We start from the raw sequence: 18,303 nt of genomic DNA on the forward strand, positions 1-18,303 counted from the left end.
ATGAGATGTGATCATAAGTCTATATATATAATAGTCTTAATGCTTTAATGTTATCCCACTTCACAATAAAGCTCGACTACGGATACTTTAAGAATAGTGTCCTCATGTTTAATGTGATCTCATGATTAAGTCACACTTGATACATTAAATAGACTAGCTATTCTGGGGACTTTATTAAACAAACATAATAAAGAAAAAGCCTTTTATTACTAATAAATAATTCGATACAAGTACCAAAATTATTGGCCTCTAGGGTTTACACCAACCCCCCCCCCCCCCTAGACCATTTAATCCCCATATTCTCTCCTAACAAAACCTATTCTAATTCGAATCAAAGAAAAGGTTGACTCTAGTCAAAATTGAACAACAAATTTTGGATTTCGGCTATGGTTACTTTAATCGAATTAAGAATTTCCTTGACTCAAATCAGTGACTCGAATAAAAAACTGTCAAATCTGGGTTTTAAGTTCTTAATTCGGATTATTCTCTCATTCGACTCAAATCATTGTGTTTAACTCGAATCAAATGGGTATTTTTGCTCATTTTTAGTGTTATATCTCAAACACTTATATAAATTATTTTGTGTCATTTTTTCAAAAAGAGTGAATAATATCACAACTTTGAGAGTCTTTCAAAATAAAGTTTTTAGGTTTCAAAGTACACGAAGAACACAAAATTTATTTGATTATGCATTCTTCTTCAACCACAAGCAATATACCTTGAATTGGTTGTTTCTTATTTCTTAGAAAGAGTAAGATTTATCATAGAGGAGAGTCCTAACAATTAATGTTTTTGTGAAGTTCTTAAGTTGCGAGTCAAGATTAGTATTGTGTGGTAATTCTAGAATTGACAATTTAGTCGGATAAAAAAGAAAAGGATTTGTTCTCCACCGAAGACATCGGTAGCTCCAAGAGAATGTAATTGCGAAACAAAGTAGGGAGTTTATGTTATGTTAGATTGAACTAGGAGCTTTAACAAGTGACATGTAGGATCTAGTGAAGATTGCCACGAAATAAATACTTAGAGCAGATCTTAGATATGAGTAAGAGGACATTCAAGACTGGGCTCTGCAGAGTAGAAGAATGAAATATTCAAATTGAAGTTGTTAATTCTGTTTTTAATTTCAGTATCTGATTCCTTGATTGTACAAAACACATGTTGTAAATATTTGTCAAATAATGAAACACTATGAAATTTCAATGGTTTTTCTTTGGGGATTAAATTAGGCGCAAAGCAAGGACGGACATGTTAAAACAGTATAAACACTAGTGCACTATTCTATATCCCTATCTCTTTAATTTTCTATTTAGTTTGCATGTTTAGGTTCTTGTCATTTTCGTAGAATCGCATGTTGATAGATTTATCTGCTCGTAGTGATTTATTATGTAACGTAGGTCTAAATGGATCAAGTCATTTGGATATTCTTTCTGGCATATGGTTTTATAATTTCTTGTTGTTAAATTGATCATTCGGATAATCAAATTCAATTTGAGTTTTGTGTTAAAATCGAATTATGATAATTGTTGAATTACTCGTTTAAGAAATTTCATTTTTCTCAATTGTGGTGATTTTTGGTAATTTGATATAATTGTAATATCCATTTAATCATATGTTTTATAAAACCTCTTCTATCTTTTGCTTTCGCGTGTTATCTACGCATCTATTTGTAAAACTCTAATTTTAGATGAAAATGTTATTAGGGAAATGATTTATTCAACCCCCACCCCTTTTAGACTATTTGACACCCATATTCTCCCCCAAGAAACCCTAAGACCCTACCTTCTTACTTTAATTTTATATGTACTCACGGAACACATCCAAGAGCTATCACCAAGATGCGTGCTTTCTACAGATGATATAGTCCTACTTGGAGAGTCGAATGAGAATTTAAATTAGAGATTAAAGACGAGTTTTAGAAATGTGTGACTTTCGTCTAAGAAGAAGTAATAAGGAGTATATGGAATGTAAGTCCAACAAAAAGATGAGTGTTTAAACCTATATGTGAAACTCGAAGACCATATCATCCTACATGTCATGTGGCTTAAAATTTTAAGGTTTGTAATATAACACGATGGAGAAATAGAAGAGGTGTAAACCATTGAACTTAAGTTTGGTGGCAATGAAAATGAGGGCTTCATAGATTTTATGTGCCACAAAGATACCATTGAAGTTGATGGAAAAAATGTATCAGATTACTATAAGACCAACGATATTCGTATGAGACAAAATGTTAGGCGAATGAGAATCAAAAGTAGAATAAAGTAATTGTAGTAAAAACGAAAATGTTGTGTTGGATGTATGATAAGACTAGATAGGATAATATTAGAGATGACAATATTATAGGAAGTATTGATGTATCACCTATATCATAAAAGATGATGAAAAATAAACTTAAGTGATTTGGATATATAGAGAGAAGACTTGTAGATTCATCGATAAAAAGAGTGGATGAGATAACGAATAGTCAAATAACTAGTGGTAGAGAAAGACCTAGAAAAACAATATAATAAGTGATTAAGATTAATGATATAAATAAAAATATGATCTTAAATAGAATATTAGGACGGAAGTTAATTCTTATAATGGATTTTATTTATTTGAATAAATCTTGATTGTTGTAAGTATTTTCAGAATTTTCCTATGAAAATGAAATTTTACCTTTTGAAGTATTTATTTTAAAAAAATGCTTTGGGATAAGGATGAATGGAGGGGCTTTTAGTCTTTCGTGCATGACACGGTGCCAGCAACAACGAAGAAACAGCCGCGAAATATGATGTTACGGATCAAGGAAATCACCATCTTTCGTGAACAACAAGAAACACAACACAACCCTTGTTTTATCTTGCTCTCACTATTACCGAATCTTTCAATTTATTCATTCCTCCTTCTCACTCCCCAATCACCATTCAATCTTCTCCGTTTCTTTCTTCCACTACTTGGTAAGTAAGTCTAATTGATTCTCTCAATACAATTTTTTTATTTTGAGATTTCTATTGATTAATTTTCTGTATTTCTGTGGAGTTTGATTTGGATCTTTTGTTGAAATGTTGATGTTTGATTCACTTTTGATTAAGTCCTTAAACTATTATCAATCATACAGGTCTCGATTAGTTTCAAACCTATGGTTAAATAGGATCTTTAATTATGATACTTATAAATGAAATTTGTATTCATGTATCAAATTCTCCTCTCAAAGATTGGTCCGTTGGTGAACACTTGAGTTCTGAGAGTGTACTCGCATAATCTATATTCACTTGCAGAAAAACAGAAGTATTTCTTCATCAATTTATAGTCCTCTTAAACAAAGTTCCTTTCATCACTCTCTAGATTTGGTTTCAAATTCCGTTGCTTCTCGTCCAAAACTTGTACGCATATCGCTGTCAACAATCACTCCATGTACTGGCTAAACAGGCTTTGGTTTGGTAGCACCACAAGGGCAACAGAGAATATGGATTCATCAATTGCTCAAGGACCAGATGATGACAGACCAGCATCACTTCAACAGCTTGCCCAATTTGGTGCTGGCTGCTTTTGGAGCGTCGAGCTGGCCTTCCAGAGGCTGCCTGGCGTGACCAAGACCGAGGTTGGTTATAGCCAGGGACTTTTGCATAATCCAACCTACGCAGATGTGTGTTCCGGAACCACGAGACACTCGGAGGTTGTCAGAGTCCACTATGATCCCAAAGAATGCAGCTACGAGTCTCTGCTCGACGCGTTTTGGGCTAGACATGATCCTACCTCACCAAATCGACAGGTATATATCACATTCGTTATTTAATTGAATTGGTCTGGCTATCGTATCTGATACCCTTATCGTGTCTACCCTTATCGTGTCTGTGCTTCAGGGGAATGATGTGGGAACACAATACAGGTCAGGAATATACTATTACACCCCTGAGCAAGAGAAAGCGGCGCGAGAGTCGTTGGAACAACAACAAAAGAAGTTAAACAGGAAGATTGTTACTGAGATTCTTCCTGCTAAAAAATTCTACATTGCTGAAGAATATCATCAACAGTATCTTGAGAAAGGTGGTAGATTTGGTTTCAAGCAATCTTCTTCTAAGGGATGTAATGACCCTATTCGATGCTATGGTTGAATTAATTATCATGAAAATCACCATCAATTAACTAGATGACAAGTTTAGATGTTGGAAAATAATAGTTTTGTTGATAAGTATTTGTTAATATATCAATAAAACTATGTCACACACTACATACTCTATTTGATTTTTAAGTTGGAGATTATCATAAATTAATTGTATAATTGGTGTTTTTCATGTATATCTTTTTAGTTGGAGTGTGGTTTTATAGAAAAAAATAATGAATACTAACAAAGCTTGTTAGTCAAGCTACTCCAGATGTTTTGATTAGTTCTTGAATTACAGTATTCAACACTCTTTCTTAACTCTAAATTAATTAAAAATAACTATTTTAATTTATCTACTAATTCTTAGAAATTGGTCTTTTTTAACAGCTTTTGTGAATAAACTTGTTAATTAATTTTGAGTAGGAAAATACACCTCTATTAGTTTCTGTGTTTATTTACTTGATCGTGAAATCTTATCTCACTGTGGTTTTTTTTCTAATGGAAAATAGGATTTTTGGATATATTGATGACTGAATTATTGTATATCTTCAACTTGACTGCAATGTTGATGCTCATCTTCGGTTTATTCATGAGAGATTGCAACCAATTTGCATAGTCGCTAAAGACCATGATTGGGCTATAACAAAATGTTTCTCATAACACAGAAATTAGTGATTCTTAAAACTTGAATAGATAACCACTTCCGCTTCTTCTATTCAAGTTGCCACCACACCAGTCGGCAATAGGAAACAAGGACTTAGGAAATAAGATTCCATATTGGATAGTTTTATTGAAATACCTCGACACTCTCTTAGTAGCCAACGGATTGGTCTATTTGACGTAGGTAATTTAATGATCCACTTAGCCTATTTTGAGATAAGGATGACAATTGAATTCATTAAGACAAAATTTATTTAATCTATCCACTAAAAAATTCAACTAATTCATCCTTTACCTAAAAACTAAGTTAATGGATTCAATTAAATCCATCAATTTATAAGAATGGATTGATCTAATCCATTCAACATATTTTAATGATCTAATAGATTTTTTTTATTTAATTTTAAAAAAATAAACTTTTTCAAATATTAAAAAATTATTTTTTTGAAAAATATAAAATTAATTTTTTTTCGAAAAAAAATTGATTTTTTTTAAAATACAAAAAACCGATTTTTCCGAAAAATTAAAAAATCATTTTATTTGGAAAATACCAAAATTCGATTTTATTTTCGAAAAAAATATTCTTTTATGAATATAAAAAAAATGATTTTTAAACTATTTTTTTTCCGAAAATACAAAAATATGTTTTTTTCCCAAAAAAAACTGATTTTTTTTCATTAAAATACAAAAAAAAAATTCCAAAAGTAAAAAATTGATTTTTTCAAAATTAAAAAAAATTCGAAGAAAAAAAATGGATGGATATCCATCCACTAAAAATATTATATTTGATGGATTTTATTCTTAATGGATGAATTGGATTGGATATTTTTAAGAAACTTTTAATGAATTGTTAATGGACTAATGGATTATTTTTATCCATCCATTAACGATCCAATCCATATCCATCAAATTCATCCATTTTGCCACCCCTACTTTAACATATGTAATTTAATGATCCACACTGAAATCAAGGACTTAGGAAATAAGATTCCATATTGGATAGTTAGGTCTACTTTCACATAGGTAATTTAATGATCCACTTAGTTGTCTAAACATAGAAAGATCCATAACTTCATCAATTTTGTCCTCAATGAGCTTTGGTATTTCCTCTGATGGCTTTGCTATAGAGTTATAGTCAAGCATTTCAAACTTTCTTAGAAATTCTGAAGCATACTTCACTTGATGGGGTATTAGGTTTCTTGATATTTCAAAAAACATTTGTTCCTAAAAAATATGTCAGTTTTCTTAAGTCTTGTAATTTCAAATTCAACTTTCATATTGCTTTTGTATTAGGATAGTTTTTCTGGGTCTTAGGAAGAAAGATTCATGAGTACATGATATAATCTAAATACCTCCACTCTAAGTGAGTTCTCTTTACATGATAGAAGCACTACTATAAAATAGATTTTCGTAACGCCAATTTACAACGGTCTTCCTATTAACCTTTGTAATAGTTCTTTTTTGGACGCTTTTTTTTGTTTGAATCTCAGCACCAACAATTTTCCATTTATCGTGATATAATGGGTTTGACCTTTTATATCACCACGGTTGTTATAATCAACTGTGGTGTAAGTTTCAATCATTTAATCACGGTTCGTATTTTCAATTGTGGTGAAATATGTTACTTATTTATATATAAGCGAAATTATCTCTGACTTCAGTACATTACAACCATCTCTCTCAAAATAAAATCCTAACATCTCTTTCACTCGTCTCTCTCAAAACAAAACCCTAACATCTCTTTCACTCGCCTCTCTCATATGGAAACCTCTAATGTATCCGGTCAACTCGTCTTCTTCGAAATACTCATTTGTTTATCAAATCTTAGGAAATTGCTATTTTACATGTTCGTCTTCATTATAGCTTATGTTACAAAATCTGTTTATCTATTATTATTTATGTCTCAATAGCTTGTTTCATAATATTTGAATTTTCTGTTTGTTTTGACTTATAGGTAGGGATGTTGTTTTAATAACGAGCACGAAGCTAAAGTGAGTGTTGCAAACTTGTACGAAAGATCCAGAATTACATCCATTCAAAATAGACACAAGTTTCCAGCTTTAACTTCAGCTTCATCCTTATTTCATTGTGGATGTCATTATGGGATATGTAAGTTTCTAAAACACTCTTCGTGTATTTTGTTTATGGTTTGTTGTTGATGAATGTTGTTGTTAATGTTTGTTTAAAATATGAGTTTATTATATATGATGTAGTTGGAGTGTTTTTCCAATCCCTTACCGAATATATAACTTTCCATATTATATTAGAAAATTATAATATCATATATAAAGTTATATTAGAAAACAAATACACATTCAATTCTTGACAAGAATTGTTTAATTTATTATTTGTATATTGTTCTTTAATTGTTAGAACTTTATTTAATGATTGTACATCTTCAACCGCCCCTCTCTCCACTTCTAATTGTGTTTGAAAAGTAAATAATATTTTGCAAAATGTACTAGAGATGTAGGAAAGAGTGATTGAAGATCTACGATCATTAAACAAAGTTCTAACGGTTAAAGAGCAAAATGCGGATAAGGAGTTAAAGAACTCTTGTCAAGCATTGAACGTGAACTTGTTTTTCAAATATAACTTAATTTGTCATATTATACTGTTCTAGATCAGATTGAAAGGTTATATGTTAGTGAGCATTAGCGAAATAAGCATGTTGGAACAAGATTGTTCATATCTCTTAGATTTTGATGATAATAAAGTATTTAAATAACAAATTGGTATGTTATTGTATGTTTAAGTATGCAAGATCACAAGCATAGAATTAATCCTGATTGTAAGCATATGTGGAGAAGCTATATTAGTTTGATTCTGATTGATCAGAATCAGATGACTCTAAAGTGGTTCATCAACCTCTGAAGGAATCTTCTTCTGAAGGTTCAGACTTTGGTGTCATGACCCAGCTTCTGATGACAACTCAGATTCTGAAAAGTTGAAGAGCATTTGATCCGTGGTACAATAGTCTTGTCTTATCAAAGCCCTAAATTTCTGGAAATAGTCAACTAGGGTTTCGTTTTGAAGACTCGAGAAATGGTGATGTGACCTCGTCAGTCTGTTCTACATTTTGGTAGATAACTAGTATTTTGAAAGGTTTTGTGAACAAAGCCAATACTCAGTGGATAAAGCTTCTAACTGTATGCACTCTCCAACGTCTCTCTTAGCCTGCTTCATCATTGAGTTTGCTCATGTGTTCAAACTCTCCAACGACTCTTTATCTGCGACTATAAAAGGAAGCTGGAGATCTGAAGAAGATGTACAATAACACATTACATAATCTTGAGCATAACTCTGAGCTTTCATTCATAACTATTATTACCTAAGTTCTTAAGATTTCTAATCTTTGTTTATATTAGAAATCATAAGAGGTTAAGAACCTTTCTGGTTGTTGCACAATTGCATACTTCTGATTGTGTATCTAAGTGTAGTGGATACCAGTTCTACTAAACAATTTGTTTAAAGTAAAGGAATTCTATTTCATGTGTGTCTGAGCAAGGAAGTCTCTTATCTGTGGACTTAAGAAAGGAAGTCTTTTCTAGGTTGATTGAGCAAAAGTATCTTGCAAGTTTGCTTGAGCAGAAGTCTCTTTCTAGGTTGATTGAGCATTGAAGTCTCTTGCAAGTGTGCTTGAGCAAGTTGTAACTTGTTTGGTTATAGTGAAAAGCTCTTGTTGAGGCAAGGAGACTAGACTACTCTCAATTGAGGAGAGGAACTAGGATAATATTTGTGTATTTCTGGCATTTACTTCTGAACACCTTATTTTCGCTGCTCCATTTATTTCTGATATCAGACTCTGAACTTTGTTTAGAATCTGATCTTGTTGTATCAGAAGTTAAACGATTTTTGGCATACTTAATTCATCCCCTCTTGTGCATTTTTCTATCATGATTGATAGTTCGGCATTAACTAGCCTTGTTGAGGTTCTCTTTGTTCAGTGGTGACTCTACTGAATTTGAATAGTGGAAGAGCAAGGTCTACACTCACATCATTGGTTTGGATGATGAGTTATGGGATACCTTGGAAGATGGCATTGACATTCATGTCAATGGTATTGGAATGGTTTCTGACAAAACGTCTCTCACTCCTGATCAGAAAAATATTTATATAAAACATCATATAATGATAGGCATTCTTGTTGATGATTTACCTCATTCTGAGTATATAAAGATTATTGACAAGGCTATTGTTAAGACTATCTTTGAATCTTTATGTGCTACCTATGAAGGTAATAAACAAGTTCAAGAAACTAAAGCTAATCTTCTGGTTCGGCAATATGAGTTGTTCAAAATGAAAAATGATGAGAATATTGAATATATGTTCTCAAGATTTCAAGTTATTGTGTCTGGAATTAGGGTTATGAACAAGAGCTATAACATTATGGATCATATCAAGAAGATTCTTAGGAGTCTTACTCTTAAATACAGACCCAAGGTGACTTCTATTTAAGAGGATAAAGATTTAAACTTGTTAAGTTTTGAAGGTATTATTAGAAATCTCCAAAGTCATGAAATGGAGTTAAATGGAGATGTGCCTGAAAATCAGGTTTAAAATATGGCTTTAAAATTTTTTGGGGGATCTGAGAAATCCTCTTAAAAGCTCAAAGAAGCCACTCATGGTGAAGCTTCTGATTAAGAATATGATGATGATGAATTATCCTTTATCACTTAAAAGATTTAAATACTTTTCCTGTAATAAGAACAGATTCCCTAGAAAGAGAGATAGTTTAAAAGTGTCAAGTTCTAGGAGTAAAGATCTGGATGGTTGTTACAATTGTAAGAAACCTGGTCATTTCATTGCTTAATGTCATGATCTTCAAAAATAAAAAATAAAAAATGAAAGTGTCCAGAAGAACAACTTCAGAAGCAAGTTCCAGAAAAGTCTCATGGCAACATGGGAAGAACTTGACAATGAATGAGAAGATGAAGAAGCCAATCTTTCTTTGATGGCCTCAACTTTCTCAGACTCTGAATTTGAAGGTGATTTTGACTCTGAGTCAGACGACACATAACTGGTATTTTCTAATCTCTCTGAATCTGATTTAAGTACTCTATATCATGATCTTATGGAAAGATTCCAGCAGAAAGCCAGACATATAAAAACATTAAAGAAGAAATGTGATATTTTAAAATATGAGTTAAATCTTTCTAAAGAAAAAATTTAAAATCTTAAAAAAGAACAAATTACTTCAATGAAAAGTATGTATGATAAACCTCTGGATAAAAATGAATTAGCTCTTCAAGATTTTATTATATCTGGTTATGAAAGAACCAAACTTGTTTCCATGATTTATGGAGTGAGTAAGAGCAAAAGGGAAGATCTTGGTTATCATCATAAACCTTACAATCGAAAGACTAACATCTTGATGAAACCATTAGATCCTTTTTCTTTAAGCACTACTCAAAAGGGGTTGAATGCTTACTTTATACGTGTTGTTGAAAATGGTAGAATTTTGAACCAATCAGAACCTATTCAAGATCTCAGACTCCAGTGTCAAAAGCTCTAAGAAAATTAGAACCTAAAACTCTCAACTCAAAGATCTTGAAGAACTTAGAACCTAAATTTATTATATCTAAAGTTCCTAGAGGTTCAGAAGTTAAGGTTAAGATTTATCCTAGACAAACAGGCTGTAAGGAGTCTAAACCTTACTATAAGGCTAAGGCACAGAGCAAGAAGAAGACCTATAAAATTAACCTCATAGGAACCATAAAAGTATGAGTACCAAAGAATGATATTATTTTTGCTGTAGATATGCTCAAAGGAAAGAACAAAGCAACAATTTCTCCAAGATAATGGTTGCTTACAACCTTCAACAAGAAGAAGGCCTACATCCCAAATCCTAGCTCTGAAGGAGGAAGGAGCTATGGAATCTGGAAGAACCCAGTCAGACAAGTGAACTGGTGCTTCAGATTTTTGGTTATGTCTCTGAAGTTTATACAGTTGTCCTGAGAAGTCTGAAGAGACTTCTGAAGGTTTAAAGAAGAGTATTGTTGGAACTATATTGTTCCACTTGAATAATCTCAATAGTTGTTACTGCATAGAAATCTTGGTAAATAATATTTTTCTATATCAGAATATGATGATGTTTAGAATCTACCTTGATCATAAGCTCCTTAACAGGTTTTGATGAACAAATAGCCTCTGAAGCATTACAACCTTTTAGACTATGAATAAGAGTATTTACCTATATTGTGTTTACAAATGGTCGTTTCGCAATAACTACCTCTGGCACCTGTCCCGCTATGTGTCATTAATGTGAAACGCATCCTGACACGTGGAGTGAATATGTTGGGTAAATATTTCCTCTCTTTTTGGTTATGTTGTAGCTAGCTTATTATTATTTTTTTGTTCCCTTCTACATGTATGTAATTTTGTGTTTAAAATTTTGTTTTCACTCAAAAACACTTCATTTATATCAGAATCACACACCTCGCTACTTCACTACCTAGACTTTTGCTTTCTCTAACCTTCTATGAAAAAAACCCTTTTCAAAAATAACCCTAAAAACTTCGTTCATCAATGGAGTCCTCTTCAAATGCACACATGATCATCAAAAAGGGAAAAAGTATGACTATCAAGCCCAAGGCCATGGATTTGAATCAAGATGGTCTAAAGCTTTTGGTAGAACAGATTGTCAACTTTGACTCATTCAGTCAAAATGGGTATGACGTTTGGAGTTTCTTCAGAGTTCAAGAGTTGTCTCTAATCTTTGATATGTTGCACAGTCCTACCTATCCTTATCTTGTGAAAGATATCTGGGTTAGGGAAGAAGTTTTTTATGAACTTGCTGCATGTGAGGAACTTAGACTTTTTGTGGAAAAGGACGGTTCCTTGAAGGGGAAGACAAGGAAAGAAGTAGGTTTGAAGAAGTTTGAAGAGGTTGAAATAAGATCTGTTAAAATGGCTATTGATGTGGTCATTACTAAGAAAACCATTTCTAAGCTCTTAAGTTCACCAAACTTTGGTAGATTTGTTGTGGGAACTAAAGCCAGTAGTCCTGAAGCAGATGCTATGAAGTAATGTTTGTTTGATGATGTTGATAATTTATGTTCTTATGAATTTGGGAAGGTCAAGAACATGAAGAAGGTATTCAAGCTTTTATTCAAAATTTTAATTGGTTGTCTGATTCTCAGAGAAGGGAGTACTGGTCATATTTCAAGGGATCACAAACACCTCATTTTCTACCTGAAGATTGAAGACAAGATAAATCTATCAGCTTACATTTTCAACCATATGTGAGAAGCAATCAAGGACAACACAAAGCTTCGCAAGAATAATGTGCCTTATGCTAGATTGTTGTCAGAGTTATTATTTTAGTGTCGTCTAATTGATGCTCTTAAAAACTTATCTGACAATGGAGATCTAGAGGAGATTTATAGAAATATCTTATTTGCTTTTGTTCTGACTAACACGAAGTTGATGAAGAAAAGTGTTATCGTTGCTTCAAAGATTCCTGTCTCTGTTAGATGTACCAATTCTGATAATCTTGAGGATAATCCTATCATCACCAAGATGGATAACCCTGAATTAATCAAGAATTTCATCATATAGTCCTTCAAGGAAGGTAAAAGCATCAGAATCAAAGATATTCCTTACAATCCTACTGATGTGTTCTAAATCTTCTAATAAGAGGAAGGAAACGACTTCATTTGTTCTGAAGGATGTTCATAAATTGTCTAAGAAGAGAGAAGTTGAGAAGGAAGTTGAAGAAGTGGTTGCTACCACTAGAATAATGCCCTCCAAGACTAGGAGTGGAAAGTCTCCCAAGAAGGCTGATTTTGTTTCTATTATTTCAAAAGCACCTTTGAGGAAGAAGAGATTGAGGAAGTTGGCTGAGATTGAGGAAGGAGAAGAAGAGGAAGAAGTGGGTTTGTCCTTGATCGGTAAGAAGAAATATGTTGATGACTCTTCTCATAAGAGTATAATTGAGCATACCCTCAAGTGTGCTCAACTTTTAGCAACTGTCATCTTAGATCAGTCAGAGAAGCATCAAGAAGCCTCGATTGCTGATGATTAAGAGGTTATTGTTGGTGTTTTAGAATCCGATGAGGTTCAGGATGCTGAAGTAATGGTTGGATTAAAGACGGTGGAAGCTTATGTCGTTCTTTAAGAAGTTATCCTAGAAATTGTTGCTTCAGATGTTCTGAATACTGGTGAAACAGGTATAAATATGAACTTAGTCTATAAAGATTATTTTGATTGCACCTCCCTTAACTACATTTGAAATTCTGGTATAGTCAGAGTTCAGATGTTCTACTCGAAGTCATGACATCTGATCCAACATTGTTACTTAATCCAACAAGATAGTTATACACATTAAGACCCAGTACTAATAATCACACATTCACAGATGTCACGACATCTGCTACTGAAACACCATAGACAGGAAGAACACCCAGTTCTGTCCATATGGCATAAATACACAGCAGAGATCAACCATAACACTTACTTCTATTGAGCCTACACAGTTATCAGTATGATGTCTCAACATTGATTTGAACATCACCTGTTCCAGCATTACAGTTGGATGTACTGTGGTAGACCAACCAGTATATACTTCAGTATCAACTGTCAATGATGAATGTCATAACATTCAGTTTGGCATTCAGACAGTAGGCTATGTGCCAGGTCTGTTGTTCCCTTGATAAACAGACTGAAATACATATTGAGTTATAGCAGACAGAATTATAACGTGCAGAAGGTAAAAACACAAGTAATTGTTAACCCAGTTCGGTACAACATTACCTACTCTGGGGGCATACCAAGCCAGGAAGAAGATTCACTATCAGCAGTATTAATTTAGAGTTAAACTCCCCCGTTTACAACTCTTCACTTAATCCCTACCCAATGCAATCTATACCTAGGAACTCCTAGATAGAAACCTCCAGTTTTCATTCCTATCACTACAATTACAATGTAATGCTAAACAACTTGAACTTGCTTCACAGCTTCGTTCAAGATCATAACAACTCTTACCTACAGGCTTTGAGTTACAAATAATCTCATGCTTTCTAGCACTGAGAAACACCTGGTAACCTTCCCACAGGTTGGGAGGTTTACCTCACACACACCCCTAATTTTACATTATTTGAGGCTTACAAAACCTAGGTTACAATCTGCTATTTATAACCTAACCACCCAACTGGATTTAGGCCTTCAGAAATCGCAGCAAACTTCTCCTTTGCTGTTACAAAGTTGGCAGAAAACTTATGCTACAATCAAGGTCTTCAATCTTTTATTTCCTAAAATATCTCCATATTTAGAAACTGTATATTCACCAAATATTCTGATTGAGTCTTCAAGATCTCCACATAGAAGTTAGGATATTCACCAAATATCCTCACTAATCCCAGAATATTAAATTAGTTAACACATGCCAGAATTAACTCATTCAGTTTTATACACATGCACAATATCACAGTCACGATGTCGTGACATCGTACATGACATGCTGGTCCAGATGTTGAACTTCTTCAACCCAACATATTAAAACAACAGAGGTGATTACATTATTTGTTTTACAAAATTAATGTCAATCCTAAGGTACTAACAATCTCCCCCTTTGGCAAATTTTAGCTAAAACAAATAAACATTACACTAGACACCATATCCCAATATGGGCCTGCACTTCCTCTTTGTCATTTTCAGCCCCATTACCAACACCATTTCTGGTGTACATGAGGAAGAAGTTGTACAAGGATCGGCTCCATCACAACCCTTCCCCTCAACACTGGAGCTTCCTGAAGAATATGTAATGTTGAGTACATAGATAATGTAACTCAGATCACAAGACACAACTGTCCTCTTAACTCAGATCAGAAGACACAAGTGATATACCCAGTTAGTGACTTTTGTGTCTGAACCCAACTTCTCCTTGCTACCATATTTTGCTTGCTTCTGGTACATCCTCAGGACAATGTTTCTCTCCCCCTTTTTAGCTAAACATTTATAAATGAAACCTTCACAAAACCAGATCCAGACGCAGTAAGCCAAAATCTTAACAAACCCCATGTTTTAGAGGGAATGGAATGTCGCTCTTGTGAGAAGAGGAGTGTTGATACATCCTTTAAATAGGCCAGACCATGCTTAGGATTTAACGGTAGCAGTAAATACTTGGTCAAGATCCATAAATCTTTGCTTAGGAATTAACGGTAGGAGTAAATACTTGGTCAAGATCCATAAATATTTGCTGAGAATAAGTCAGAGAATCACCACCAATATCCCAGACTATCTTTGAATACCTTTTATAGCTCTTGACTGTTTCTTTTCAGAAACAACAGTTCCAATGCTATTCCATAAATGCTGTCAGACACGTTGCAAGCTATGTCTTAACATTTGACACTGCTTTTGTCTGCATTCTTCATATATTCTCCCTATCACCATTTCCTAGAACCACTTTCTGCAGGTACATAGGATATCTTATGTTAAGACATCACATATGACATCTTGTGGACACTCTGTCCTTTTTGTTCACAAGGAAAACTACCAGCAGTTAAACAACATAACAGAAGTTTAATCAGCAGCAGAAGTAAAACAACTACTAGCTATGGCTACTAGTAATACACACATGCACAAGGGTACTTCTCCTCCCCCTAGATATGTGCAACAAACAACAGAATTACTAGTTATGGATGCAACTAGTAAGACACACAAATGCACAAGGGTACTCCTCCTCCCCCTAAATCTGTGCATACATCAAATAACAGTAACACCAGCACCTGTACCACACAACTGTACCACACATGCTCATTCTAATATAACATAATGAGACACATCACATCCATATTTCCTTATGACTGTAAGTTTCAGAAGGAAATAACAATATTGTCCAAGGCAATGTCATGACATCCGGTCAGACATTCTTCTGCTCACTCAGCCTTGACACACACCACATCATCCCACTAACTAACGAGGTGTCATACCTTGTTATCTGAGAACACATAGACCACAAGCTTGATGATTACTTGTAGTGCAAAGACAGAACTCCCCTTGTCATGAACAACCAACTCTCCTCTTGAAACTTGGAGATCACACATGAACATATCCAACACCCCAAAGTTGGACCTTCACATACTTCCTGATTCAAAGAGAACCCATACCACTTGATGAATGGAAAACATAAGACGCATCTTCATGTCTTCAAGAGCACCCCCTCTGTTCAACCCTCTTGGCTGAACACATCCACACTCTGTGTCAATCTCTCTTCTAACCAGAACAGAAAGCCACTCCACAAAATGTTCTAACATAAGTTAGGACATCCTTCACACCATAACACCATCTGATAATCTTCAGATATCACTGAGTCACTAGCTTGATCCACAAGAAACCAGACACAAATTAGGACATATACATTCTTATCCCATTACAAGAGCTAATCTTCCATAGATAGCTCAGAACTCCTTCCACAAGCTCCAAGAGATGAATAGAAAACACCTCCTTTTGTCTTTAACTTACTACTTTTCTGCTCAAAGTAATTTGTCTCAGACCTTCCTCAAGAATAATCAGCTACCATATGTTGATTATCTTGATTCTTCGAACTCACTTCTGAGATAGACCAAATGCCACTGGTTGATTACCTCCTTCATGAATCCTCATATGAAAAAGTCAAATGCCACTTTTTGACCTCTCCACGTTTATCAGACTTCTCCCAAAGATATTCTGACCTCTCAAGTGAGACTTGAACTTCAAGCTACATGTTAAACAAAACTTAGATTCTCTAAGACATGAACATGTAACATCCTCTCCATCCAGCAACTCCAAAGAACTGCAATGAGAACGATCTTTTTGAAGTATCCAATCTACAACCCTGTAGACCCTTCTATCTCAAGTTGATGTGCCACTTGACCAACTAAGATTCTGATGTTGAACCAAATGTCACAACATTGTGTTTTAACATCTAGCTGTTGAATTCAGCTCCTTCTTCTGCCACTTGAAAGAACTTCCTCCCTTCATAGAACAAGAGTTCAACGTTCTCATAGACTTGATTGTGGAACCAAGTTTGAGTAAACATCCTCCATCCTGCAGGTTTGCAGTTAAGTCATCCAAGCTCACACCTTGATGAATCCCTGCTTCTTCTCCAAAGACATCAGACACTCTGATGCATGAGTCTTCAGAAGGACCTGTTAGACACTAACCCTTCAGCTATACCAAGGATTCCACTTCCTAAAGCAAGGTTGTTTCCATGATGTCAAGAATGCTGCCACTTATTCTTAACTCCATAGTGTGCATTAGACAATGCACTTCCTTACCTAGATAAGAAGTAAACTGATCCAAGTAACCACCATCAGAACTATGATGTTTTTCTTCTTCTTGTACACACCAAGGCTGAACATGTTTCTTGCCAGGAAACCTTTTCAGAGATCATACGCTTTTGCTACCACCAAAGTGATAGATCATAAGCCAATGTACTATCCTTCCTGTGATTCTGCACAGGGTCTTGAAGACGAGATGATCCAACGTCTTTAAAAACATCAGTTATCCTGAGCTCCAAGGATAATCAATTAAATACTTGTGCTTGGTACAAGTAAACATTGATCTTAAATCGTTTCCCAAATTTCCTTTCAGATACTTCCACCATAAGAATACTTTGAAAATACTCTTCTTGTGTCAACATCTTCTGCTTGCAAGCGCCTCAACAGTTTTGAGAATCTTTCCAGATTAGATTCACCCTTAGGAATGAGAGAGGTGAATCCTTCCTCGCAAATGTGACACACAATAACCAGAACCCATGTGACACAGGTCAACAGCCAACCAGACCCTAGGCTGACCAAACGTGAGGAGGTTAACCAAAACTCCTCCTCAAATTAACAATCATGGAAACTCCACACCATTATCCATGCATTGTACACAAATGTCTCAACATGACATACAACATCCCTACCAGTGGCAACTAACTCTATGAGTTGTACCTATACATACTCCAATCACACCAATCAGACTCCAGCTGACCATAAGTACTAGTAAAAATAAACACCAGTCAATAGTAGATATGCATTGCCAGAGCATACTACCTCAACCAACCTCTGAATCTTCATATTCTCACTCCTTGAAAGAACTGCCACTTCTGAGCATGGTGTTTGAATAACAAGATTCATAGTCCCAATCCTCTTAAATGACATAGCAATCAGGTTATCCCATCATTGACTTCTAACATCCAGGGGACTTGTCTTCCAACACAACATAGTACTTCAGGGAACAACTATCAAACCCTGATCAATCTACAGGAATAAGACAAACAGCAGGAGATTGCACAATGTCACGTCTCAACCAGCTCCACTTCTAGAGATCAGACTTCTAAAAGTGATCTTATTGAGCACACACACAGTTGACCCTACCCTTGTCAACTTAGCACACACAGATGTCTCCTCTTCCAGGTCAGGAGTAGGTTCCAAACAAAAGTATCCCTTTGTTTGACACCTAAAAACATCTGCTCTTCAACCAGTAGATGCATACTTGTTGAACAACATGTTCTAACATAAAATAGAACATTAGTTCCACCTCCTTGGAACAAACCCTCCTTGAAAGTGTTCAAGGTCTTCATATACACT

At 34.5% G+C, this 18,303-nt stretch overlaps 1 protein-coding gene across 4 annotated transcripts; it reads left to right on the forward strand.

Annotated features, from left to right (window-relative positions):
- The first annotated feature begins 2,729 nt into the window (after window positions 1–2,729).
- On the forward strand, window positions 2,730–4,281 carry LOC127084924 (peptide methionine sulfoxide reductase). Of its 4 annotated transcripts, none has more exons than XM_051025450.1 (3): window positions 2,730–2,943; window positions 3,412–3,754; window positions 3,846–4,281. In XM_051025450.1, exons 1-3 carry the CDS (start codon window positions 2,771–2,773, stop codon window positions 4,095–4,097), a joined length of 768 nt encoding a protein of 255 aa, XP_050881407.1. In that variant the 5' UTR covers window positions 2,730–2,770; the 3' UTR covers window positions 4,098–4,281. The 4 variants fall into 4 exon arrangements, with proteins under 4 accessions (XP_050881407.1, XP_050881406.1, XP_050881408.1 ...); XM_051025449.1 differs by having other exon boundaries at window positions 2,735–2,943; window positions 3,328–3,754; XM_051025451.1 differs by having other exon boundaries at window positions 2,830–2,939; window positions 3,101–3,754.
- Window positions 4,282–18,303: the final 14,022 nt, after the last annotated feature.

This window comes from Lathyrus oleraceus, chromosome 5, assembly GCF_024323335.1.
Source record: "Lathyrus oleraceus cultivar Zhongwan6 chromosome 5, CAAS_Psat_ZW6_1.0, whole genome shotgun sequence".
NCBI classification, from domain to species: domain Eukaryota; kingdom Viridiplantae; phylum Streptophyta; class Magnoliopsida; order Fabales; family Fabaceae; genus Lathyrus; species Lathyrus oleraceus.